The sequence below is a fragment of the Mustela nigripes genome, chromosome 1 (assembly GCF_022355385.1).
Source record: "Mustela nigripes isolate SB6536 chromosome 1, MUSNIG.SB6536, whole genome shotgun sequence".
Taxonomy (NCBI): domain Eukaryota; kingdom Metazoa; phylum Chordata; class Mammalia; order Carnivora; family Mustelidae; genus Mustela; species Mustela nigripes.
The window spans coordinates 88,228,208-88,255,826 of NC_081557.1; the positions used below are offsets into that span (position 1 = coordinate 88,228,208).

A 27,619-nucleotide genomic window follows, 5' to 3' on the forward strand; every position below is an offset into this window, starting at 1 on the left:
TCAATTCGACCCAAAAAAAAAAATGACCCCAGGGAAAGTCCCATTCACTGTGGCATCCACACAGAGGTTGGAACAGGCAAGAGCAATTCAAGTTCAGTGCTCAGTGAATCTCCCCGGCTGTAATAGCTCTGGGTGGTGTCAGAGGCAACGGAAGGACAGCAAATTCTACTTACTATCTCCCAGGTTGCTTGTTACGTATGTGGAGGCCAGGTCAAATACAGGGACAGGGGGCAAGTACAGGGAACTCAGGCACCAGGAAGAACTGGAGAGTCAAGGAAAGCCAGAGCAACTGAGCCCTGAAAACTACCCCGGGGATGAGGGAGAGGGCAGAGGGGAAGGAGGGAAATTAGCCTGGGTCAAAGGAAAATGGGAGCCATTTTCCAGAATTACTGCCTCTTCTTTTACTCTTACTATTTTTCTTTTTAGAGGGGGGAGGAGGCGGCAGAGGGAGGATCTCAAGCAGGCTCCAGGTCCAGCACAGAGCTCAATCTCGTGACCTTGAGATCACGGCCTGAACTGAAACCAAGAGGCAGACGCCTAACCAACGGGGCCCCCCAGGCGCGCCTCGCCTCTTCTCTTAGAGCAAGAGCCAGTAAACCTTTTTGTAAAGGTTCAGGTAGAAAACGCTAGGTTTAGAAGGCCGAATGGTCTCTCCCTCCGTGATTCAATTCTGCCCTGTGCAGTATGAAAGCTGTCACAGGCTAAGATTTAAATGAACGGTTAGAGCTTGGTTCTAATAAACTGTATTTACACAAACGGGCAACAAACTGCACTCGGCCGGCAGGCCTCTGTCTGACAACCCACTTTAGAGGCTCAGGGACGGGAAGAGGAGACGGCAGAGAAGAAGAGGGACAAACGACTAGGACAGCTGGATGTCATGGAGAAGGGACGACTCAGAAGAGGCACCTCAAAGAACCCCATCTTTGGGCACACAGATACTGCGATGAGACCTCCTGCTGAGCTCCCACGGCCAAGCCCAGCTTTCAGGCCGGGTGACAGCACCCTCTGGCCCGTCCCCAACCATGCCAAGAAAAGGAATGGCTGGCTGGACACCCGCCCCTCTCACCAGGTCCTGGTCGGGAGAATCATATGGGGATTCCCACTTGATGACAGCCGAGGTTTTGCCGGTATGAACCACATGCAGGTGACGCGGTGGGAGCCTGCTGTCTGGGATCATCTTGACCACGACGTAGTCGGAGGATGGCCCTTGGTAGGGCACCACCACCCGCACCTGAAACCAATAATACCACAGGGGCGCATGGAGTTGGCACCAAGCCATTCTTTTCAACAAAACAGTGACGGGTGTACACAAATTTCAATCAGCAGTAAAGATATAAAAGGTGAAATAATGCCTCACCTTCCCCAGATCTCTAATCCATTTTCCTAGAAACAGTAAGAGTTTTATGTGCTTCTTTCCAGAAATGTCTTATGCTTCTGTAAGCACAGACACACATATGTGCATACCAGATACATACCTGTATAGGTATGTGTACATGTAGTCTGTTTTTCTTAACTTTTTTACCCAAATGAGAAAGTTTTCGGCTCGTATTTTTAGGCTCTTCACTTCTCTCACTTAATACGATAGCACAAATATTTCCCACGTCAGTACTATTTCTTTGGAAGATTTTTCTACCTCAGTTCTATTTCTTTTGAAGGGCTGCCCTGTGTTCTTAACCAGTGTTCTCCTGATAGCCACTGGTTTGAAATCTTCTGCTATCACAAGCAACAGTATACCCAACATCTTTTTCCATCTATCTTGGCACACGTGTAAGTGTATGTGGGCTAAGCTCCTAGTCCTGGAAATGGAATGTGAATTCCTGTGAATGCTTATGCATTTGCCAAGTTCCCAATCCCCCACGGAGATGCGGTTGGTTACTGGGTCATTCAGTCCTTTCTTGAAGTAGGAATCCAGTGCTTTCACAGAAGAGGAACCACCCTCTTGCACACACACAGATCCTGGAGTCATGTCTCCAGCTCCCCAGGCGCAGGGTCTGAGCTAGGAGCCCAGGATTTAAGCCATCCTTAAAACACAGAAACCCCTCTGGACTCCCCGCTATGGGAAACTCACCAGAAACAAATACTGCTCGTCCCTACTGACAATGACTGTTTTGTTGTGCAGGGAAGTAGTCAGGCTCTGCGGACTGCGATACAGGTCAAGGAAGGACGTAGCATAGAAAATGCCGTAAACCTGGCAAACAGGATGGAAAAGGACATTAGCTCCATGGCCAGAGACGTGGTTCTCTTGAAATCCCTAATTAATGCCCTTGTCAAGAGCTTTAGGAGAGCTCAAGAGAGAAAAGTCTTCCTTCAGCATTTATTTTACAGAGAAGGTACACTGGGGCAGGCACTGAACCCACCACCACCAAGATAAACATGGTGGGCTCTCTGACCTCAAAGCACTCGTTTTTTTAAAAAATATTTTATTTATTTCAGAAAGAGAGAGAGAGCCCACACGCTCATGCATGGAGGAGGGGAAGACGGAGAGAGAGAAGCAGGCTCCCCGCTTGAGCAGAGAGCCCCATGGGGGGCTCGATCCCAGGACCCCGGGATCATGACCTGAGCCGAAGGCAGACGCTTAACCCACGGAGCCACCCAGGCGCCCCTCAAAGCACTCATTTTTGAGGAAGGAGGGCAGAGAAGAAAAACAGGATTATGAATGACGAGTTGCAAGTACAGAAAGTGCGATACTGCAGAGAAAGATGGCACGAGGAGGCGGGGAGGGGGCAGAGTCCTCAGAGCGCAGACCACACGCTACCTGCAAAGCATGTAGAAGGACCGACGGGGAGAAAGTCAGCGCGTTTGTGAAGGGAGGCTGAGGAGGGACGGTAGCATGGCTGACACGGGGAGCTGCCCAGAAGACACCCACTCTTCTGCCCCTCCTCAGGAGAATCCTGGTTCCTCGTGAGAAGGGAAGGGGAATGAAAGCCCCAAGGGGATAAGCCAGGAAGAAGTGTGGAAAGAAAGAATTAGGGGACTTGAGGGAGCCAGAAAGCAAAGCGAATGGGGCAGGACTAGGAGACGGAGGGCACTCAAAGCACAAGACGGGAGCAGAGGCTCTGGGCTCAGAAGCAGGCCTCGTTTCTGAAGGAGAGGCCTGCGGCCGCTGTGAACCCAACTGGGCAGCTCTGGCCAGGGGTCTAGAGAAAGCTCCGTGTGCTAGGGAGGGCGGGGTACAGGCAGGTCCCTCAGAGATACACAGTGGCTGTGGCCGTTCTCGTGGTGGAGAGGGACGACTGGCGTGGCAATCTGAGTCCTCAGTGGTCTGAAGTTGGGTAGAAGCTGAGAGCTACCTACAGGTGATTTCACTGGCCCTGTCACCCTCTGAAAGCTGCGATAAGCATATCCAGGCTATCAGCAAGGATGAGGCAGAGCAAGGCTACCTCTCCAAGTTCACATGCAACGAGAGGCCCTGGAGTTAAGTGGTGTTCCAGAGTGCCACAACAAGGCCCTACTCTGTGAACGCACTTGGGTGTGACAAGGTGGTCATGCTCTCAGCTGGTGTACTAGCAAGAAAGCACCTCTTTGTGAATGGAGTTGAGCGACAGGCGAGTCCTGAGCACGGCTCTGGGCATCTTATCTCTGTGCCTGCCTCAGGACTGGGCTGCGGAGTAACAGAAGAGCAGAGGCTATCATGCTAGCCAGACCTGAGCTTATACCGCTTTACGGTTTCCTACAGCTTCCACTCAGGGTTTTAGCTTCCGCACTGGTAAAGTGAGAATATTCACCCCACTGAGCTGATGACAGGATCAAGTGGGACAGGGACGAAGGGCTCTCCTGGTGCCTCACTTCCTCCTTCTTCAAGGCCGACCTTCCAACTGCACGCAAACAGTGGTTTGTCCCCTACTGCTCCGTCCTGCTCCAAAGGCACACTGGGGAAGCCCTCAGAAGACAAGACCAGGTCTCCTGCCACCAGCCACTGGGAGGACTCACGAAATCTCACTCACAGTCTGAGTTCTAAAGGCTTTTCCATTCGGAAAACCCAGTTAACAACCCTTCCCTTTAAGGAACTTATAGACTAGTTAGGAGAATAACTAACACACAGAAGTATCCAATAGGGTAAAGTAGATCTAATGAAACAGTATTCTGGATGGCAGCACCTATAAATGGGGGGTAGTTTGTAAGGCAAAGAGATCAAGTAGGAGACAGTGGGATTTGACTGCAAAGCAGAAGGACAGCAGGACTCCGCGAGGAGAAAGAACACAGGCCAGGCTGTGGAAATGTGCCAAGAACCCTGGGAGGACCCACCTGAGAGCAAAGGAAGGTGCACACTGGGGAGGTCTGGGAAATAAAAACCAGGTTTCAAAAAAGCACAAATCAGACCACAGTGCACCAAAATGCATACATAATGACAAAAAAATAAAAATAAAAAAGGATCTATATGGCGTGTAGCAGGGACACAGGGAGGAAGACGGGCACATCTGGGAGGAACAGCTCAAGAAGGCGACTTGTGGGTGGGGGATCACGCAGGTGGGGAGAGACGGGCGTGGCCTGTCACTGCTGCTACCGCGTCACCATGCCTGTGAGACAAGGGGAGTCCCAAGCACAGGAACATACACCCCCCCCCGACACACACACCTTGTCACACTCACGGTCTATTCTACAGCTAAGGGCACAGGCATTTTCTCTTAGATGCCAGGCCAAGGTGTGGAAAGGGACAGTAGGTGCCTCTAGAAGATAATACAGAACTACCAAGAGGATGTTTGTGTTCGCAGTAACAGAGGAGAAAAGCCCACGGCCTGGCATCAGGGCAGAGTCCAGACTGTCTCTGCAGTGGTCATCCTGGCTGACTTACCACATTCCTGGGGCCAGTCCAGGTGCATTCCACTGCAGTCTGATTGATGGCCTTGGCTTTGAGGCTAGGAGCGGGTGGGCGGACTCCTTTGGTCGTAACATGCTCGAACGCCAGAGGGCTATCCCCTAAATCAGTCTTGGCCCAGGCAGAAATCTCATAGGACGTATGAGCAGTCAGATTGGCAACTGTGAAAACAGGGACAAGAAGATGCCAGGAGGGAGCTGGAGGCGTCCACCAAGAATTGGTGTCTTGACAAATCAAGAAACCGGTTCTTAACTCCGGAGAACAAACGGACGTTACCAGACGGGAGGCGGGCGTGGGGATGGGTGAAATGGACGAAAGGGGTTAAGAGACACACTGAGGAGCGTATAGAACTGTTGAATCACCCGATGGTACATCTGAAACTAATATAACACTGCACGTTAACTAGACTGCAATTAAAAGTAAAAATTTAATTAAAAAAAGAATTATGTTTTGATATACAATGCCCTATTTTTTTCAGCCTTTAAAAAAAAAAAGTCATGACGCCCAATGTGGGGCTCGAACTCACGACCCGAGATCAAGAGCTACACACTCTTCCTACTGGGCCAGCCCGGTGCACTGACACCCTAGTTTTCAATATAATCTCTCAATTGAAGTGAGTCCCACATGTTGTAGGATTTTCACTATTTTACAAATCCGTCCCAGCATTACTTAGTGGTGACGACTACAAATAACACACATGCCTGGGAGTTGGGTAGTTTCTTACAAAGCTGACCTTCCGGGCCTATACCTCAGGACAACCCTTTTAGAGAGCCATTTGGCCCTGGTAAACAGCTTGAAATTCTCCATGCCCTTCACCCCAGATGTCCCATGGAATCAGAGCATGCAAACATCTGTGGGGCATGACGTTACGCATCACAAACATAATCCGATGCCCAGACACAGGGCAGTGCTTAAATAACATGTGTCCCGCGAGCTACTCTCCAGCCACTAAGAGTTGTCTCCAAGCATATTTACTGAGACTGGAGAATTATTACAACTTTGTTAAGGGAAAAAGGCAGGATACAAAACTACAGTTGAGCCTTGAACAACACGGGTTTGAACCTATGCGGTCTACCTATAACACAAGTGTTTTTTATAGTCCAGGACTGTAAATGTATTTTTTCTTCCTTACGATTTTCTTAAGAATATTTTCTTTCCAGGGCATCTGGGTGGCACAGTTCGGCTCAGGTCATGATCTCAGGGTTGTGGGATCAAGCCCCACATCAGGCTCTGCACTCAGTGGAGTTTGCTTAAGAATCTCTCTCCCTCTCTCTCCGCCTCTCGGCCGCCTCTCCTCAAAAATAGATAGGTAGGCGGAAAAACATTTTCTTTTCTCTAGCTGACTTCATTGTAAGAACACACTGTAAGAACACAGAATACAGACAGCGTACAAAATATGTGTTAATTGACTGTTTATGCTATCATTAAGACTTCTGGCCAACAGTAGCCTTGAGTAGTTAAGTTTCTGGGGAGTCAAAAGTTATAATATGCAGATTTTCTACTGGGTCAGCGCCCTCTAACCCCAACTGTTCAGGGCCACCTGTATTCAAATTGAGGCCATTTGCTTGTTTTTAAGACTGAAAAAACCAACAGCACCTAGCATAGCTGCTGCCACAGGGATCAAAAAAGAAAAAGCTTGGAAAGTGTTTGGCATGAAGTAGGCATCAAGCTGGCCCGTCACACGCTTCGGGCAACAGCGGAGAACACGCCATCACTCCTGATTCGGCCGACTCCCCTCGGTGCCACACTGAGGCAATGAGATCACCAGTCCGAGGAGTCAGAGAGATGCGGGTTCCACTCCTGACACTGTCACCCTCTGTGGGAATCCCTTTCTCTCTCAACCTTGGGTTCTTATCCGTGAAATGAGCATATCCCAGAGAATGAGGATCGGGCCTCTCTAAGACGGTACCCCCCTAGAACACCTAGGTCAATGAGCTATGCCCAGCAGGTGCACAGATATGAGAGGGACTGGGACATGACCTTCCCTCCTCCTTTAGCTCAGTCTGTCCCCTCACTCAACAAATGTGCACTGAATACCAACTCTGCCGCATGCCCTGTGAACCTTGTATTAGCAAAGGGGGAGGGAACCAGGCCAGAAAGGAGGGGCAGGCAACTCACACCAGGAACTTTCTTTTGGAACTCAAAAATCATCTGTACAGGGTTCACCTGGCTTCTTTCCAGTATCTCCTCCTTTAAGCCCCCAACTTCCATTAAGAGCCAAGAAGCTAGGGAAGGGGGCTGGGGAGCCACCGAGTGGACCTGCCCCCGGCGGCAGGACTCACTGCTGGTCTCTTTACTCTGCTCACCCGAATGGCAGCCAGAGAAGAGCCCCCTCTTCCAGGCAGCCCCCAGACAAGCTCTGCTGCCAGGAGGTCTCGCTCTCCCTACTCCTCCCAGCTCACACCCAGCTCCAAGGTGTTACCTTTGTGTGATAAGATGCTCCCCCGGAAGTTCAAAGTTTTCTTCTCTTGTTTGTGGGTGTCAAACGCCCAGAAAAGGTTCACCACATAGCCATTCACCTGTCGGGAACCAAGAAGTGGGTGAGGGGAACAGCACACAGCCAGGGTGCACAGCCAACACAAAAGACACCCCTTTGCTATTGTTCCTTAAGGCATCTCCTTTTTCACAATAGACGGGTTGTTTCTTTTGCTCTTCAGATGGGTTCCCCTTGTGCTGTCATTGAATAGTTAGTTATACTACACCTACTTCTAAAAACAAACGTGAGACTATATAACATACACCATAGATGTGACGAGACAAAAAATACTGGTGCAGAATGAAAGGACAAGGGCAGATTCACAAAGGCGGAAAGAGGAACAACTTTAAAGAGAATTACGTTACAGGAATGAAGGCTACAGCTTAGCTCGGCGATCCCTGCAGTCAAGGCCAAGAGGTCAATACGAGAGGGGCTTACTCAGCTCTCACAGTCTAACAGGAGCAAATATACCCAGGCCTCAGGAAAGACGACCTTTCCTAAGTCCTGAGCTCATAAAAGGCTTTGATCTGAAGAGCTTTCGATAGGAGGCAACAACTGGAAAAATTAAAATGCTTTCAAGAGCAAAGACTATATGGACAGGGTTTATGGGCAGGCCACCCCTTGCAGCCACAGTCTCTGAAGCCAAGGGCAGGCCACCAAATTGTGGTTCAGTAAGTGGCACCGGGGCACCGAAGGCTGTCTGTCCCATCACGCCTTCATGGACAGGGAGGGATGGGAGGAAAAACAGACAAGAAAGAACATCATGGAAGGTGCCTCTCAGCTTGGAAAACCACGGGCACACAGAGGCTCATGGTGGTGTGGCTCTGCACACGGGCTGCGCAGAGGGCAGGGTGGCACCGGAAAGTGAGGATGCAGAGTGGCTGGGAGTGGATACGTTTCTAAGTTATCCAACTCTCTCTCTCACTGTGGGAACCTCTGCATTAGTGCTTCGTACCAGGAAATCCAATAAAGCTGAAAATTACAGGGCATACATATTCTGTTAACACCAACTCTTTATTTGCACTGTAGCTGTGAACCATTTAATTATATGGTTTAAAAAAAAAAAAAAAAAAAAAAGGCTCCAGGCTGAGGCAGAATAATTACACAAGAAGGACTCAAGTTGTTCTTCATGGGGGAAGCAACCAACCTAGTCGCAGTATTTTGGTTTTACTGAATCAGGGCAGTGGCTCCTCTTCCCAGTACTGTCCCCAGCTACAGTGGTTCCATCGCAAGCAGAGCCCCACCCAACGGCCAGTCTGAAATCCCAAGGTTACCTTGATGTCACTCTCCATGGTCAGGGTGAAGCTCAGAAAATTCTCACCATAGCTGTCGATGTGGATATCTGGTGGTGGGATCACTGAAAACAATACGGAATTCAAAAAGAGAAACCACGTGATGAAAAGTGAGGAAGGCAGGACCTCACAGTTTTCAACTCGACGGACAAAGCGATCTTTTAGTGGGAGAAGAAAGGGCTGGTGTTCCGCTGTTCTCACTCGTCTCTTTTACCGCTCTTGTCCCGAAGCCGAGGGTGGGCCCACAGTCGTCTGGTAAGCACACAACTATCTGGGCCCCGTCAGCAATCCCGGCAACTGGGTCGAGCTCTAGAAAAGTTCCATGATGTAAATGCCCCCAGACAGCCCCACGGCTGCTTCTGAAACGCACAGGCATCCCTGTGGGCACCACCTCTCCCGGCACTAACAGAGTCCCAGAGGCTCCAAGATTGAGGGCACGATAAATCCGAGGGCACAAGTTGTAAATACATGCGTGGCAAAATGGAAAGACTGTGGCCTCTGGTATCTGACCAACTTGAGTCCAAATTCCCATTTGGACACTCAGAAAAGAGTGCAAGCGACTTATCTTCATACTAATGTGAACTCAACCAACATTCTCGTTCTTTCCGTTTCCAGTGAAGTCTTACCTATGACAGACTGAGGAACTGGGAAGTCACTGGTAAAGGGGCAGAGAGGAAAGACCCCTCTCCATTCAAGGGATGAGAGCATGGTGCTTATCCTTTGCGCCCTGTCAGCCATGATCCAAAGGGCTACACGGGATAACTGCTCGTAAGCCCCTTACACAGGCAAGGGAAGAGACACTCGAAGGAGAAGGTAAGACGTGGTGGCAAAAGACATGCACCCAAATCTAGAGGAGTCCCTCCAGACGATCCCCCATGCAACAGGAGTGGATGAGGAAGAAAACAAGGATGTTAGGGCAAGAAAAAAGGGCATTAGAGGAGTTTCAGGCCACCAACTCTGAGCAAAATGGTGACCATGTTGCCATCAAGCCAACTTGAATTACAACCGTGGTGACTAGGGATGGGTCACAACCCTTCCCAAAGCCCAGTTTCCTCAGCTACACAATGAGCGTAAGAATACCTATAGGACGCATAAGGATTCAAGATCGAATCAACCTAAAACAGGAAGCACGGTGCTTAGCACAGACATGCTCGGTCCACGGCTGCTTCTCTCGTTGCTGCTAGGAACCCCCACCTCCACTAATGCACGGGGTGCTTCTGGCGGATGTCACTGCTGCGTGTGTCCTCTGTGTGCCGTCGTGGCGACACAGGCCCCAGAAAGAACACAGCGCGCACTTTCTGACTCCACACACTGACTGAGGCCTGGACGGGCCCTCACCAACAGCCATCCAAAAGAGCAGGGGCTCTCCAGCAAAATCCGACAAAAAAAGTCTAAGAGACTTTTCACGGCAGGTGTGACCTGTGTCCAAGGAATTCAAGGTATGTGTCTTATTGCTGACCTTCTAGTGTCCCTTTTGTTCAGTGTGTATGTTTTGATGGATTTTGTAGAGGGAAATGACAACACAATCAAAACGCAAGGGGAGTGCGCACGCAGTATGCCTTTTCTAATGACTCCCAAGCGCCCTGTTACAAACACTGGGTGGCTGCCTCCTGCCTGATCTCAAAAAGCCCAAATGTTATAGTGACTCTCCATAACCCACAGCCGATCTCTCACAGGCTCAGGCTAAGGTAAAGCAAACCCCCTGCACGGGATACCTCACTCCAGGATCAGAAGCCACGAGTGCCAGGGCTAAGTTCAAGAAGCACTTGAGAAAAAGAGCTACAGTCCGTCTCCCCGAGTGTGCTGGAAGCCTTCCTTTTAATTGCTTTAATTCACTCCTTTGTCAGCGATCTCTCTGGCTCCTCCCTGACACCCGTGGGAGAGTGAAGGAAAGCACAGCAGACCCCTGCCCTCTCAAGGCACAGACACAAGCTGGACCCGAGCAGTGGGAGCAGGTGTCTCAGCCCAGGGGAAGCCGGGCGGCCTGGTGGTTAAAGGCACAGGCTTCGGACTCGGGAGGATCGGGCTCCGATCCCCACTCTCTGCCGTTTACCGACTGTGTGGGAAGTGCCTTAACTTCCTTCTAGCTCCTTATCTGTCCTTATAGCTGTCTGGAGGCTGCTAAGGGTTCAGTGAGATGGGCCGACGTATGCAGTGAACACAAGCATGGCCCTTGGCGAGCAGTCGGCTATCACTGATGTCACCTCTAGTGCTAGAAACTTCCATCTATGCATCGTGTGTCGGTGCCACGTGGGAAGTTACATGTGTCAGCAGAGTGCTCTTAGAAATGCCATCAACAGACACATACACAACCATGTCTGTCTGTCGTGAGAAGGAAGGAGTCCTTTATTCCGCAGTACTGCGCGCAAGCCCGGGAGCTGGGCACGGCAGCCTCTGGAAATCTCCTTGTCTGTGCACACCACGAGAAAGGCTCGGCTCTAGAAGTTACCTTTGACAGGTCCCGGAGAAACTCTATCTGAAGCTCTATGGAAACCCCTGGAAATGTGTGCGTGTTGGAGGGGTAGGAGGTTGCCTGAAATTTTCTCATCTACGCCTCTCCGCTTCCCAGTCGCACTGCAAGTTGCTTCCAAAGGGTTTCTATCTTCTCTCAACCTGCAACGCTGGAATCATTTACCTTTGCCTTTGACGGTGGTGATGGATTTAGAACCGCTCCAGTGTCCTACTCCACGGCTCGTCACCGCAGCCACCTTTCCAAATCAGAGCGGGAGTTAGTATAAAATGAGGGCACTACAGCATACGGCGAGGGTTCGGAAGGAGCTGCGGGGCTGAGTCTCGGGCATGAGGGTGGCAAACGGTCTATGCAGACAGATCCCGGACACTCCGAGGCCCCAGCAACTGTGAAACTGGGGGGGTTGGAGACAACAGGGTGGGGCGGGAGAGGAGAGGGCGTGGGATCTGGGCAGAGGGAGCCGTGACGGTGTGGACACGATGGATTTCTGCTGATTGACAGGGCTCAGGGTCTTCTATAGCGTGGGCGGGGGGGTGGGAGCCTGTGGGTCCCTGCAGCCCCACATAAACGTACATGTATGTGAGAAAGAGGACTGAGAAAATCATCAGTGTCATGGAGTGTGTGTACACAGTTAATGGTCCCAACAAACACACTCAGCACGAAAGCTCTTTTCTGCTAATGGTACTGATACCATATTGAATAAGATCCCCACGACAGCAGCTTCTATTTTTTTTTTAAAGTAATTGACTTCTTTTTTTTTTTTTTTAATTATTTATTTGACAGAGAGAGATCACAAGTAGGAAGAGAGGCAGAGAGAGAGAGGAGGAAGCAGGCTCCCTGCTGAGCAGAGAGCCCGATGCGGGACTCGATCCCAGGACCCTGCTCACCCTGCAGCTAAAGAGAAGCAGAAAAGTGGTAGGTGCAAGAGTACAGAGGTGGAGGGGCGCCTGGGTGGCTCAGTGGGTTAAAGCCTCTGCCTTCAGCTCAGGTCATGATCCCAGGGTCCTGGGATCGAGCCCCGCATCAGTCTCTCTGCTCAGTAGGGAGCCTGCTTCTTCCTTTCTCTCTGCCTGCCTCTCTGCCTACTTGTGATCTCTCTCTGTCAAATAAATAAATAAAATCTTAAAAAAAAAAGAGTACAGAGCTGGAACGCTAGCAGAAAATCTGCATGAAAAGCAGGTAAATCTGCTTTACCATCCATTCTCAGTTATCTGAGGGAGATGTGATTTCAAGTTCTCTGGGGGCACTTGTTTAAGAGACTGAAACGAGAGCGCCTGGGTGGCTCAGTGGGTTAAGCCGCTGCCTTCAGCTCAGGTCATGATCTCAGGGTCCTGGGATCGAGTCCCACATCGGGCTCTCTGCTCAGCAGGGAGCCTGCTTCCCTCTCTCTCTGCCTGCCTCTCCATCTGCTTGTGATTTCTCTCTGTCAAATAAATAAATAAAATCTTTAAAAAAAAAAAAAAAAAAAGAGACTGAAACGATGATAAGCCCCCAGGGCAAGGGGGTAGGTGTTCAGCGGACTACCAGCACCTATCTCGTAAAGGTCAGCCTGGTGCTCTCCTGTGTGGAGACCGCCCAGCTGGCTGAGACGGGCGCTGACACTCACTCTGACGGTGTATGGAGCGTTGACCTGTAAATTCTTTATTTCCGTAAAGTTACTAGCAGCCCTCTGGGAGGCCCACATCTTGGAACCACTCCTGCTGTATTCCACCTAAAGTGAAAAGAAAAAATTATTAGTAAGGTAATCGATCGTCTGGGACATCCTGATACCTTACAAGGAGGCAGGAGGAGAGAGGGAAAGATGCAAAATGTTCCGATGGGTGGACCATTTACCCGGCAATACCAAATCAAGTCCTAGCCATTCAGTACACGGCCCTGCCCTGGCAGACCCAGAGAGCCGCTCACCCGGATACACATGGTGCGCCGCTCCTAAAGTTACTTACAATGTACTCTCGAATGAGGCCATGGGAGTGGGTGGGAGGAATCCAGTTGGCCACAATCACGCCTTCCTCTTCCCTGTGGAGTGACAGCTGGAGATTTTGCGGGGCGTCTGGCACTAGGAAAGAGTCAACTCAGGGTTAAAACCCATCTGCATACTGGTAAATGGGAGGAACATCCCTGAGATTGAAACAAAGACTAGAAAGAATCCAGAGCCAGCACTGGGACCAGTCCCCCAGTAAAGGCTGTAAGCTTAGTCTTCACCTCGATAAACCTTTCCTCTCTTCCAGAATGCGAGGCAGGCTGGGCACACGTCAGACCGTGGCTTAGTTCTTCTGTATATATGCAGCCCATGTCATTAGGCTCCCACACTCCTGAGTATCCTTGGGAAACTCTCTGCAAATCCCACAGAAAGTCCTGCACACGCCATCAACAGAAACTAAGAACACTTACGTCCTTCTGGCGTCCGCAGAGTCACAAAGTCGTTGGTGTTATGCACTTTGCTGAGGCACTGGACCTGCACTTTGACTTGATACGTGGTGTCTGGTTTCAAGACTTTTAATATGGTGTTGGTTTTATTGCTGTGCGTCTCCACGGTCTTCCAGATGCCCTCTCCAACCATCCTGGCCAAGAGAAGAAGGACACCGTCACATCAGAGCAGCGCGGGCTCACAGGGGATGCCCAGGCTCAGTTAAGGAAGAGCCGCTCTGTGCGCACCACGAGAGTTTGCAAAATGTCCGAGACTGGTAAGAACAGTTTTCTTCTCTCGTGGCCAAGATGGGACCCACCTGTAGTAGACGTTATATACACAAGCAGCAGAAGGCATTTTCTTGGGCCGCGTCCAGGTCAACGTGACATCCCCAGAGAAGTCAGCCGTCCACTGAAGATTCTGTACTTTGTATACAGTTAGTTCGTCTAGAGACATGAAGGGGGAAAGAGAAAGAAAGTGGGATCTCAGAAATCCTTAGAGGTCCCGTGATGTTTAGGCAGACCTACCATGATCTAGGTTATTAGGCCATGGTCAGAATCCAGAAAAAAAAAAAAAAGAGTTCAAACCTTTCTATATGACATTGCCCAGGGTCTCCTAAATTTCCAGTCCCAGCATTTCCCTTGCATTTCTCTTCCTTGTCTACACAGAGATAAGCCTGCTTCCTCAAGAGGGAATTCTACAGGTCCAGGGAAGACATCCTACCAGGCTCCATTACTGCGACAGACTGAATGTGGGTGTCCCCCAAATTCAAATGCTGAAACCCAATCCCCAGCATGATGGGGTTAGGAAGTGGGGCCTTTGGGCGGTGATCAGGTCATAAGGATGGAGTCTCATGAATGAGATCAGTGTCCTCATAAAAGCGACCCTAGAGAGCTCCCCCAACCCTTCCGCTGCGGGAGGACACAGGGAAGCCGGCTGTCTATGAACGAGGAAGCAGGCCCTCACCAGTCGCGGAATCTGCTGGTGCTCTGGTCTCGGGCTTCCAGCCTCTAGAACTGAGAGAAGTTTCTGTTGTTCATAAGCCCTTCAGTCTGTGGGGTTCTGTTAACAGCATTTCCAGAAGACTAGGACAATTACTAAAGGCCCTCCAGACAGAGGACTGCCTTGACCCCGCCACAAAGCCTGAGGCTCTGGGATCAGGGATGCACCCGCACGAGGTGGGCTATCACAGAAAACAAATCCAAGACCAGCGCTTCCCTCACAGAGATGAGGCCCAGCTACCTCAGAGGCAAGACGAGCCTCCCTTCACCGGGCGCTGCAAAACTGGGCAAGAAGTGGCTTCCCCTGAAGACTGAGGAAAGGCTCACAAGGTTCACAAGGGCCCCAGGGGTGGCACTCACCGCTGCAGGCCCGCTCGTCGCTCTCGTCCGAGCAGTCCAGGAAGCCATCACAGCGCTCGGAGAGCACGATGCACGCCTCGCCGTCCTCACACTTGAACTCCCTGCTCGTACATGTCAGGGTGCTGTGTGTGGCTGCAACAGAGGGGACGGCGCGTTGTGGTAACGGCCGAGCGTGTTCAGGGGAAGTGGTCTGTGCTCATCAGCTTCTCATTCAAAATACGCCTCTGGGAATGAGGACCGGTAACCCCTTGGTGGCGCTGGGACGCCTCCTTATCTGACAGGAGCACGGGAATCTGCCTCCAGGGAAGGGAAAAGCTTTGGGGTCAAATGATAGAAAGAGGACAGAGTAATTTACAGGCTCCATGGCGATGCGCTGGCATCGGTCACTGGGGCGCAGGCCAAGAAACGGTGCCGTGTTTTCGTGAGAGAACCAGCACGGCCAACAGGAAGGGATAATGGATCCAGAGATGCGATCCCAGAAATGAAAAGATACAGGGGGTCCGGGTGGGGTGCAGTGTTTTAACAACTGTTCTCAAGCAGCGAGGGCTCACGTGAAGGAAGAATTAAGACTTTGCACGTCATTAGAGTGGAGGCACAGACTTCAATTAAATACACTTTTGAAAGAGCTCTCTAGTATAGCAATTGTCAATGAAAGAAAGGAAATGGGAAGCTTTTCACAAACTACAATCCCTCATCTCCTGGAAAATCATTGTATTAGAGAGCTCGGTGACATGCTGAGCTGAAATTGGTTTGCCTTGGGGAGGTGGGGGGGGCGGCTTGGTTACAAATAAATAAATAAGATTGCACTAGAGCATTGAGAAAACGTTGGAGACTCACTAGTATAAGAAAACCAGGATGGAATTCATCCTTCTGTCTATCCACAAATCTACCCACCCATTCACCCACTTAACCCATCCATTCAACCAGCCACCCATTATCACCCACCCCCCCCATCGAAACACCCATCCATCCATCTCCCCCTTCATTATTCATCGACCCACCCATTCACCCATTCGCCCACCCAGCCATCCATCTATCCAACCACCCATCTTCTCAACCATCTGCCCATCCAGGGAATGGACACGGAGGGCCTACCACGAATCAGGTACTGTTGACGATGCTAAGAATATGGTGATGTGGACAAGAAAGGGCCTACCCTCACAGAGCTTACTTGCTATTGAGAGAAACAGCAAACAATTAAATAAATCTGTGGTTTTAGATAGTGATTAAAAATGACAAAGAAACATGAAGAGAGGAATAGTAACAGAATGATGGGCAGGGGTCATTTCATACGGAAGGCTCAGGGAGAAACTCTGTGCAAGGCATTGTTTCAGAAAATACCAAGATCTCCCTCCCAGAATTATTCCACACAGTAAAATAGATCTAAACAACAGGTGAGTAGTAAAGTTGGTGGGTGTTTGAGGTTTCTTTATGAAACATGCCTCGATGTTTTTTGAAGTGGGAAAACACAGGTTTTAGAAATGGAGAATATGGTTGTTATTAATCTCTGAAAATCCTTAAGCTGATAATTAAACAGGTGATTAATAGGCACTTGGAAGAGAACGTGGCGGCCCTCAGGGGCCAGCTTCTCCAAGAAGAATTGCCGCCATGTTAATCTCATTTCCTTTTCTGATATGGCTCCCTGATTAATGGATGGAGGAACACTGGAGATAGAGCACATCTTGATTTTAAGACCTTAACCAGGCAATGTCGTCATAAATAAGGCTGATTTGGAACAGGTTAAAGAAACTTATTTAAAGAATGCCAATTAATCTCACCCAGGAGGAGGATCCTATTTCATTTCCTCTGTTAATTATGTTCAGTGTTCATCTTACTATGCAGTTACTTATCTGGCTGAAATGTTCCTACTATGAGTTTGGGAAATGTGGGATCGATCTGTCCTGTTATTTTGAGGTCCCAAAGGTCCATCTGAATTTTACACTACTCTCTCATTTCCCTCTGTTATTTCAGAGTATTCCAGGATAAGAACTTTGAAATGTGGCATGATGAAAAGATCACAACCTTGTGCAAAAACAAAACAAAAACAAACAAAAAAAACAAGGAAAAACAAAAAACAACTACTAAATAAATATCCCGGGCTGACACTGAAAAGGTGATCTCTGAAGGTGATTTTCCCATCTCTAAAATGGAGATAATCCCCAAGTCCCAAGGTTATTATGAGAAACAAGCAGGAGTAATGGGGTCTTCTCCTGTTCTCCAGAAATCCTCCCTGAGCAGTGAACTCCTCGGAAATTACTCACGACAGTTGGCCTCGTCCTGGCCATCTTGGCAATCTTGGTGGCCGTCACAGCGTTTCCAGTTTGGGATACACTTCTTTGGTTGGCGGCACTCGAATTCAAATCGGTCACAGTGCCCATGGTGAGTGGGAACAGAGGCAGCCGTGACATTTGCTGGAAGAAAAGGTTTTGAAAGTTCACGTTTGAGTAGTGAGGGGACTGGTCATCAGGAGCAACCAACTCAATGCAGCAGGGAGATCTGGGAAATCACAGTGCTGTTGGAATGGTGATGGGGCCATGGCACTCTTGGAATGGCGAAAGGGCCTGGAGGCCACTGTGAGCTCTGGGTAGGGAAGGTGGATCGACCAGACACAGCCGTCTGATTCTGGAAGCTGGGACATAGATGGGGTAAGTAGGGACCAGAAGAGGCTGGACCCCATCCTGTCACGTCAAAAAGCAAAGAACCTATAAAATCAGAGAATCTTCAAAAAGCTGGAAAATGGTATCTGTGAACTGGCAGAAAGGAGGGAGAAAGGCAGGAAGGGAACAGACTGAAGAGTGTTTGAGCAGCAGAAGATTCCCTACGTGCTTTGCCCCTACCCGCCACCCCCCACGATGGTCGCTCCAAACGCCACCCCTACAGAAGCCTGGAGGCCTGTCACATGGAGGATAAAAAGGGCTGGTTAGACGGGCCCAGTGACCAGCAAGAATGCCATACTGAAGAGAAGGGGTTAAACCCACAGATCGCTGAATGGGAGGACCCTGATCCCCATCCTCATAAGCTCTGGCAAGGACACCTTTATTCCTTAGGCAGGGGATTGTAAAAATCTTCTCTAGGGAAACTGACCGGCCTGGGGAACAAATCCTCAAGCAAACCAGATCAAGTTCCCCAGCAACCAACCTGACCATGAAACTCAAAGCTGACACACCTACCCATGGGCACAATCTCTTGTGTTTTTGTCCCCACCCTTCAACACAAGCAAGCAACCCAGGATTATCTGGGGAAAACCTTTGACATGAAAGACAGCAATGAGCACAGACCCTTTCCCTGCAAAAAAGAACATCTGGAGGCAACAGAGACTCTGTAAGAAGAAAACCTCAAACATAAATATCCTTGATATGCTCAGAGGAATATTATTTCTGCATGAAAAAAAGGACAGGATGCCATGAAAAAAGAAGAGTACTGGAAAGTCAAAGCTCCTAAGATTAAAACCATGGTAACTGTAATGGAAAACTAGGGAGCAGAGCTGGAAGATAGAGCTGAATCTTCCAGGACATAGAAGGGGGGAAAAAAAGAGATCAATTAAAAAATAAAAAGGTGACAGGACCGCAGCAGTAGATCTAATGTAGGAATGACGAGAGTTCCAGGAAGAAAGAGAAGCTGCTTGGTTGACAGTGGAGTATCGCCTTCAAAATTCTGAAGGAGAATTACCGACAACCTAGAATTCCAAACCCAGATCAACCATCCATCCAGACCAGATCACCATCACTCACAGCTGAAGACAGAAGAAAACCACTTTCAGAAAAGCAAGACGTCAACGATGCTCCCCACGTTCTCTTTCCCAGGGAACCTTCTGGAAAATGTGATCTACCAAAAAATGGGATTAAAAAGAGAGAGAGGGAGAGAGGGAAAGGAAGGATGAGGTAGAGGAATCTGGAATACAGAAAACGGGCTCTCCAACGTGAGAGAAGTCAACCACGTCCTTAGAATGGAGAAGCCACATCCTGCCAAGACACGTGTGGCCCAGGCACAGAGAGCCATAAGCACAAACCCCAGGCAGCAAACTCGGGAGACAAACATACTGAAGGCTGTCCTCTCCGTGTCCCTGGTCTCTGTGCCCCTATAGTCACTGGACAAAACCTACTGGAGGGTACGCTCCAACAACACAAGGGAGCAAACCAAGAAAAGCAAGACACAAGACCCAGGAAACAGCAACTCTAAACCGGAGAAAGGCAAAGGGAGTCCCAAGGAGGGCAGTGAAGGCCCGGGGGCGGGGGTGTGTCAGGCAGTGGGCCTGGACAACATGGGGCCCAGAGAGGAGGACCTGGGCTGGTAGAAGGGATACCCGCCAAAAAAACTCTGGGGCTGAGAAATCACTGATAGGGTGACCTTGCAGAAAGTGACCCCCAGAAGCTACAGAGAGGGGGACAGCATTAGCAGATGCCACTCAATAGCCTGAGTTACCAAATGAAACAGCAAGGACCAATGACTAATTTGGGGATACTGTGCGTATCCCATGGTTTTAACCAGAATTTCCAAGGGACATCTCCTACGCCTAGAACCCTTCTGCTGAAACAGGGTACACGGGGAAAAGTGATAAAAAATCAGGTGAGAAAGCCAAGACAAGGCACATCACAGCACTGATGCTTACACGCTAGGGGGCTGCCAGAAGGTTCCAGACTGGGGAAGGCATGATCAAGCATCCGTATGCGACCTCTCAGAAGGTAAACTGTAGAGGGGAGAGGCATAGGGCCCGGAGACCAGTGAGGAGACTCGCAGTGCAGAAACCAGATCCGAGAGCTGGAGACAACCCAAGTTAATTTGCACTGGTGACATACATACAAAAGAAATCACAGAAGCTGAGGGAAAGATGGAAATAGAAATCTGCTCTCTGCATTAAGCAGAATTTGCTAGAGCGTGTTAATACCCTGCTCACAAGTTTTAACAACCCAAAGGCAATTTTCAGAGGAGAATCCAATCACTAAACAGACAGGTGGTCTTAGGGGGCCAAGAACAGAGATATAAGAATTTCCTTTATAATTTGTTTTAATGTGAGAAGCATTTATAGGATACTATTTGCCTATTATTGTCATAAGTACAGTGGGGGATTCCAAGTAGTGTGTGGCATGATCCCAAAACACGAGGTCCGTATAATCGCTTGGAAAACAAAGATTCCCAGGCATGAGATGATCAGGCAGCAGCACACGGCAGATCGCAGTGAAGAATCCAAAGGACAACAGGTAAGTATGAGACTGTGAAAGAGATCATGGGGCACCTGGGTGGCTCGGTAGGTTAAGCCTCTGCCTTCAGCTCAGGTCACGATCTCGGGTCTTGGGATCGAGCCCCACATTGGGCTCTCTGCTCAGCAGGGAGCCTGCTTCTCCTTTTCTCTCTCTCTCTGCCTGGCTCTCTGACTACTTGTGATCTCTCTCTCTCTCTCTCTCTGTCAAATAAATAAATAAATAATCTTTAAAAAAAAAAAAAAAAGTTCAGTGCCAATGACAGGACTCCATAAACTTTCCGTGGTGGTGGGCTTGGGAGGGCAGATGACGGTGCCCTTGGCGCAAGCAGGAATCTCACACTCCAGTGAACCCAGCAGCCACATGGCGAGCTCCCGAGCTCCACACAGAAATCCTAATTCTGTAATTCTCACAAACACCCCCAAGGGATTCCATTATGGTGGTCTCTGTTCCGTATTTTGATAAACACTGGTGACATATCAAGGTTTCTTTTAGCTACAAAATCCATTCTTCTGTCTGCTGCGATGGACAGTGGGATTCAGAGAGCGGGGCAAGTGGGAGGGCAAAGTCAGAGAGGACGGGGGTCTCTGATAAGACAGAAACTCTGCTGAGGGAGTATCGACAGAGAAGAAGCAGGCCTGTCCAGACAGGACGAGCAGCCAGGCTTGGCAGACGTGCCAAGTAAAGGCAGGTAAGGAAGGACCCTGAAAACAGGACTCAAGGGCTGGGATGTCTCTTCTGGACAAGAGAAAACCACTGATGATTTCACACAGTGAAGCAACGAGATGAATTTGTTTTAAAGGAGGAAAATGATTGCTGACCTAGAAATTTGCTAGGAAAAGGATCTGCAAAGTATAGAGAACTACTGTCTCCTCTCTTACTCTAAGCGCGTCTGAAACAGAATCCCGTGCCGGAAAGGACTCAGCACCCTTACCTCTATTCTGCCTACAGTTAAGGGAAGGCACTAGTCCGGGGTCTCTGGGTTGACTCCTGCCTCTGGCAACATGGTTACAGCCCATGCCATCAGATGCCTTTCTGGGTCCGGCCACTAGATGGCAGTGCCTACCCTCCTTTAGCAGGACGGCTGCCAACCAGCCAAGAGGAAAATCAGGCTCTCCCCCTTGAGAGTTTAACACACAGCCAAACACTTCCCCTATAATTCCCACCGTAATTTCCTGTGGAGAAGGAGGCAAAGGTGGCCCAGCCGCAGCCAGGGTGGAAAGCAGGGCGGCTGGCCTTTTCGTGCAGGAAGATGAGAAGGCAGTTAGAGGAGAGGCGACCGACCCTGCAGCTCTGAGTGCCCCAGGTCTCCCGGCTCTGGGGGTGAGAAGCAGCCCGCGGCCCCAGAGCCCAGGGTCCCAAAAGGCAGGGGGCGCACTGAGCCTGGCCCCGCTGTGCCCAGGACATCCCCCTGGAAGGTTTGCTCCACAAAGGCAGGTGCCACGGGAGCGGGAGGGCCAGCACTCACCAGGCGAGGGGCAGCCTTCCTCATCCGAGCCGTCTGCGCAATCCCGGTACCCATCGCACACCCAGCTGTCCATCACGCACGCCCCGCTGCTGCAGCGGTAGTAATTGGGGAGACACGTGGAGGGCCCGGGAGTGGGCGACGGAAGAATATGTGAATCTGAGCAAAACACAAGAAAACAACACCACCCAAGTGTTACAAGACGTTCGATCTGAAACCAAAATGTGTCCCAGACTTAGCGTGGACTTCCTGTTTGAGCTGCTCCAGCCCGGGGAGGCCAGTGCCAGGCACGGTTCGGAATAGCGGCTCATCGAAAAATCATTTATAATGGGGTCTCAGAATAGACTGCAACCTCCTCCCTTTTTTGGAGCAGATTCACCTAACCTCTCTTCTCTGACTTGGGCTAACATTTGAATGAGTTTGCTTTTGCAGGGGCGCAACAGGACCTCGATGCTTTTGCAGGCTGATGGAAGGAAGGTGACTCAACGGGCAGGGTAGACGGGAGAACTCCCACTGAGGCTACGCACTCTGCTGGTTACAACCCCACAGCAGCTCCCCTAAGACCTAGTTCAGAGAGGAGAACACCCAAAAGCAAAGTAACGAGTATGTGGTTCACACCCGTGCTCCTCAGGTGCAACAGGGCCCCCGTATCACCTAGAAATCTGATACAAGGCAGATTCTGACTCAGAAGGGGGGCCTGGGGTGGGGTCGGAGACTGCATTTCTTACAAGCCCCAAGCAGGTGTGGAGGCTGCTGGTCTGCAGGCCACGCCTGGAGTTGCCGGTTTCCAGAGTGTTCACCGTGGCCTATAAAATATGGTACGTGGGCCCTTCGGAACAGGAGAAACCAACCACGCTGCTTTAAATTAGTGGGAGTGGGTAGAAAAGAACTCAAGAGTTATGCCTCCTAAATCTCTGAATTAGCCTGGCACCAAGGAGACCAAATTCAATTCTGGGTGGAAAGAGGGCCCCGTGTGCTGGCGTGTCCTGGTTATGGGCTGACCCAGGACCCCTCACCTCCGCAGTCCCTCTCATCAGACCAGTCGCCACAGTCGTTCTCCCTGTCACATTTCCACCTGTTGGGGATGCAGTGGCCATTCTCACACTGGAACTGGAAGTAGCGGGAGCAGTTTGGGGCTTCTGTGGGGTTTTCTGGGGAGATGAACCACACCATCAGTCAGTTTGCCCTGCACCCGCGTGAACATACATGCCGACCAGACAGACACAGCCTCCTCAAGGCCCAACTCCCGGGGCAGCCTGCACAACCCTACCAGATCCGGGGAAGGCAGCTTCCTGGACCCAAGCCCGTCTTCCCAGATCCCAACTCAGTACATCTCCGAGCCACGCTCCTGGTTCTACAAATAATACCCAACTTTTTCATTTTGACCTTTACCAAAGGACTGATGTGACTACGGACTCTAACCCAACAGGGACAAGGACTCCGTAAAGTTGTGAAATTTGTAACTTTTAGGAGAGGAGAGGGAAGCACATTCCAAAAGATTTACCGTAATTCCTCTTCCATATTTCTTAGACATCATGCGAACTTCCCGAAGGGGGAAAGAAAAGGAACCAGCATAATCGTCCCCCAACACCGACTAGAGGCGGGCTGCCACCTCAAGACTCAACTCCTTACACAGCGATTTCGAGAGCTAGCAGGAACCAGTGCTGAGGAAGGAGAAGGCCAAGGCTGCACAGGAGTGGGGCTGAAAACGGCCTCCTTAACCATAGGCGTCAGTCACTGTGACCCGGAGATTAGGGACAACAGGCCGAAGAGCCGAGATCTTACCGCAGCTGGCTTCGTCGGAGTAGTCACCGCAGTCATCCATGCCGTCGCATTTCCAAATCAAGCTGATGCACACTCCATTCTGGCACTGGAAACTGAACTCATCACAGACCTTGTGGAACTCGGGGTCTTGGGCTAGATAAGGAACAAGCATCCGTAAATTCCAGGTTACTACCATACTGAAGAGCTCAACGTGGGGCTCTGCTTAGAAACAAGAGGAAAAAGCAAACTGTCCTCCACCAAGAGACAAGCCAGCTACAGGGTTCCCTGATGGTAAAAACCAGTTGAAATCCTAACCCCCCGTAGCTCAGAAAGTGACTATATTTGGAAACAGGGTCTTCAAAGAGCTGATTAAGTTCAATGTGGTCATTAGGGTGGGCCCTGATCCAATAGGACTGGTGTTCTTACAAGAAAAGGAAAGCAAGACACAGACAGGCAGAGAGGGGACACTGAGGGAGAAAGAAGGCAGCTGTGAGCAAGCCGAAGACGGGGACACAGAAGAACCGATGCTGCGACATCTTGACCTTAAGCTTGTGGTCTCCAGAACTGTAGGAAAAGGCAGTTCTGTTGTTTTAGCCACCCGGGCTGCAGTGTTTGGTGATGGCGGCCCAAGCAGACCAGTACAAGTCGCTACCACAGGCAGGGCCGTTTTAGAAGCAGGGCTAGAGCAGTGCACGAGACAAAGGCCCTGCTCTCGTGAAGCCACGTTCCAGCCAGGAGAGACAGGCGATCCACTAAATGCATGGGGTGCCAAGTGGTAACCAGTGCTGGGAAGAACCCCGCAGCCAGGCAAGGGCACTACAGAGGGACTGGTACATGGGAAAGGCCAGTCGGAGAAGGGGCTATCTGGGCCAAAACCCTGGTCCTTCCACACCTTCCACTTACACGGACACCAACCACCAAAGAGCAGTAGTTCTGAAGCAACCAAGGTAAGTCTTTCTCAGAAAGGGCCGGACTGGATGGTCAAGCAAGACCCCTGAAGGAGAGCGGCCCAGCCCCTCACAGTGTCGCAAGAGCTTCCGGCCCCTCCCCGCCCCACTCACAGCATCCTGCGAACGCCGCGTCCTCGTCGGAGCCGTCGCGGCACTGGACGATCCCATCACACACCATGGAGTGGAACAGGCATTGCTGGCGGTTTTTGCACACGAAGTCCATGAAGCGCGTGCACAGGGGCTCTGAAAGGGGTCGGGGGCCGGGAGAAGGCCATGAGCACCTGGGACTTGGGGGGTGGAGGGGACTCGTGAGCTCTGAGCGAAGGTGCCCTGGTAGCCACCATTCACTGGGTACGTGCTGTGTGCCGAGCCCTGAGCGACAGCGCCTGACCCGGAAGTTCATCACTGAACTCTCGAGACGAGGTTATGAGGGATTTTGCTGTCCCACTGTCACAATGAGAACAGAGGGGGTGGCAGCATTGAGTATCCAAGAGCACCCAGCTCACGGGAGCGGAGCCAACCCAAACTGACAGCCAGACCCGCCTGCCGTAAGCGCTCACGATCTCAATCGCTAGTCAGAATACTGGCTCTCTACTACTTTTCCTATAAAGGACCAGAGTTAGGGACTGAATCCTATCCCTAAAAATTCATATGTTAAGGCCCTAACCCCCAGGGTAACTGCATTTGGAGACAGGGCCTTTAAAGAGGTAATAAAGGTTAAATAAGGTCATCAGGGGACCCTGATCCGACGGTCCGGTCCTTCAAAGAAGAGACCCAAGGCACTTGGGCACAGACAAAAGGCCATCCAGGACACGGCCAGAAGATGGCCTTTGGACTTGAACTGCGACATCAGCCTGCCCCTGGGTCTCCAGCCTGCCGGCCTGCTCTGAAGATTTGGACTTGTGAGCCCTCATCACTGCAGGAACAGATTCCTGAAAATAAATCTCTCCCTAGAGATACACACCTATGGGTTCTACTTCTCCAGAGAATGGTGACTGACACGTGTAGGGAGCAGATTCTCCAGGGTGTGCAAGTCCTACGGGCTCTGCTACAACTACACCCCACGGACGCTCTAGCGTGCAAGCGGTCAGAGATGACCCGTGAACAGGTTGTGACCGTGTTTAAAGAAAACTTCATGCCCTAGAACAGCGTACACCCAGGCAGGCAGGGTTTTCCCCACAGGCCAGCCTGCCAACCCCTGCATCGCAACCGAGGTTCTCAAGCCGGGCTGTCCATCACCATCACCTGCAGCCCTTAAAAAAACATCCCAACGCCCAGGCCACGCTCCAGACGGATTACATCTGGATCTGGGGGTAGGGAGGGGGGAACCCAAGCATAGTAGACTCACAGAGGAGCACCACTGACCCAAGACAACCTCTGTGAGTCTAGAGGAAACTGGGATAAAAGAATCACCTAGTCAAAAATGTTACCCCAGCAACGCTAATAACACCAATGAAGTAGAAGTAAGTGTTCAGTTCAAAACAATGGGTCGACTACTGCAATGTACTGCGACTGAACAATAGCGTTCACCAAGCTATGACCCATTCCACAATGACCCCACTGCTACCTCCCTATCCCCACCGCTACCTCCCCCGCCGCATCCCTGCTCCTCTTCCCCCAAACCACAGTGCCCTGCCACCATGAGCCTCTCAGAGTCCTGCATGAGCTCTGGTTAAAAGCAAACCACCAGTGGGGCACCTGGCTGGCTCAGTGCGTTAAGTGTCTGCCTTTGGCTCAGGTCATGATCTCAGAGTCCTGGGATTGAGCCCCACATCAGGATCTCCGCTCGGCAGGGAGCCTGATGCCCCACCCACATAGGTGCCCCTATGCTTACTTGTGATCTCTCTCTGTCAAATAAATATATAAAATCTTAAAAAGAAAAAAAAGCTAACCACCAGCACACACCAAGGAAATGCAACAATTCATTCCAATATACGCGTTTCCCCGGGGCAGGGAGAGGGCTCACCACAGTGCTGCTCGTCCGCGCCATCCGAGCAATCCCGCAGGCCATCGCAGTGCTTGCTAGACGGGATGCACGTGCCATTCGGGCAGCGGAATCCATTGCACTTCTTCTCTGAAATGCAATTCGACAAGGGGAGAAGATGACGGAAACAGGCAGCCCCTCGCCTGCGTCATTTAGGTAGAAAGCTGCACCAGCCCTAAGGAAGGTGGGGACTGGTACTCGTGGCCACAGGTACCGACGTGTGCACACGGAGCCCAGCAATGCCATCGTAAACGTGTAACCTACCCGCAAAAGTGAAAAATATCATAAATACAAGTTGTTCGCTGCAATGCTCTTTGAACGCATGGAAAACCACCTACGTATCCACCCATGGGAACTCTGTAATGCCTTACTGTACACGGAACACGAGGACTGTCATAAAGGCACTGAGGAAGCGCTCTGTAAAAAATGTGTCCTGCGTACACAGTTCTTTGAAAAAAAAAAAAAACAAGATACGAAAAACATGCATAGCAGACTACTTGTATAAAAGAGAACAAGAATACACAGCACATGTAAGTTTGCACATATGCACAAAAATATCCCAAAAGGGTACACAACCATAATTTCCTATGTGGAACAGGGTCAGAATTTGCCAGATGGGGAGAAAAATGTTTACTATACTCCTCCTGATACTTGTTTCCATTTTGAACCATGAAAACATGTTGTCTACTCATGAATATATATTTTTAAGGAAAGATTCAGTGATTTAAAAAAATAAAAAAAGGAGGTGGGATATGAATCCTGATTATAAATCCTGGTCTTTTAAAGCTCTCATAAATCACCATTCTTAATTCTTCAGGAACGCTAAACCAAAGCCCTTTTGGAGAAAGGACATCCTAGAAATGTTGAGAATCTTGGGTTTCGCACTTAGAGGACAATTCTTAGCCTGAGGTAACCCTTTCTCCTGAATGCAAAGCAACTGCCCGACGTTAGGCTTCAAAGTAAATTCTAGCAGGTCAGGCATGGCCACTGAAAACCCAACTCTCAGGAGAACGGTTCCAAGAGAGTCAGCTATAAGGCAAGAAAATGTGTTTTCGCCCCATAAAAAGTCATCATGGAAGGGGAAATTACTCAAAGGACATCAAACAGAAAACAGTAAATGAGTGTCATGAGTCGGGGAAATATCTAATGTCTCTAAGAATAACAGCTTTTTTAAAAAAGTGTAAAATTAAAATTATACGAGACAAACTCCTGTTTGTTCAATCAGTGGAAACAGCTAAAAAAATAAAATGCAAGCTCAAGGGAGATTTGGGGAAATAGACATGACACTACTGGTAGACGCTTTGGGTATCACTGCTTAGAAACGCAGTCTGGGGACACTTCATGAGAATCACTGAGGTCCATGAGGACCGCTGAGCCAGCAGTGCCATACCAAGAACATGTCCTAGGAAGGATCGTCAAGGAAATATAAGCCTTTG

The 27,619-nt window shown here is 50.2% G+C and overlaps 1 protein-coding gene across 3 annotated transcripts in view; it reads right to left on the reverse strand.

Annotated features, from left to right (window-relative positions):
- Nucleotides 1-27,619, reverse strand: part of SORL1 (sortilin related receptor 1) — a 150,837-nt gene that overhangs the window by 12,687 nt on the left and 110,531 nt on the right. For all 3 annotated transcript variants that reach the window (XM_059415119.1, XM_059415115.1, XM_059415107.1), the window contains 17 exons: nucleotides 26,166-26,273; nucleotides 24,311-24,442; nucleotides 23,271-23,402; nucleotides 22,502-22,636; nucleotides 21,489-21,644; nucleotides 17,084-17,233; nucleotides 14,823-14,954; nucleotides 13,781-13,907; nucleotides 13,446-13,615; nucleotides 12,998-13,110; nucleotides 12,661-12,765; nucleotides 11,220-11,292; nucleotides 8,567-8,649; nucleotides 7,239-7,335; nucleotides 4,793-4,977; nucleotides 2,069-2,188; nucleotides 1,067-1,231 (listed from right to left, as the gene is read on the reverse strand). In XM_059415119.1, coding sequence (XP_059271102.1) covers nucleotides 1,067-1,231; nucleotides 2,069-2,188; nucleotides 4,793-4,977; nucleotides 7,239-7,335; nucleotides 8,567-8,649; nucleotides 11,220-11,292; nucleotides 12,661-12,765; nucleotides 12,998-13,110; nucleotides 13,446-13,615; nucleotides 13,781-13,907; nucleotides 14,823-14,954; nucleotides 17,084-17,233; nucleotides 21,489-21,644; nucleotides 22,502-22,636; nucleotides 23,271-23,402; nucleotides 24,311-24,442; nucleotides 26,166-26,273 — 2,183 coding nt within the window. The remainder of the gene's footprint in view (nucleotides 1-1,066; nucleotides 1,232-2,068; nucleotides 2,189-4,792; nucleotides 4,978-7,238; nucleotides 7,336-8,566; nucleotides 8,650-11,219; nucleotides 11,293-12,660; nucleotides 12,766-12,997; nucleotides 13,111-13,445; nucleotides 13,616-13,780; nucleotides 13,908-14,822; nucleotides 14,955-17,083; nucleotides 17,234-21,488; nucleotides 21,645-22,501; nucleotides 22,637-23,270; nucleotides 23,403-24,310; nucleotides 24,443-26,165; nucleotides 26,274-27,619) is intronic.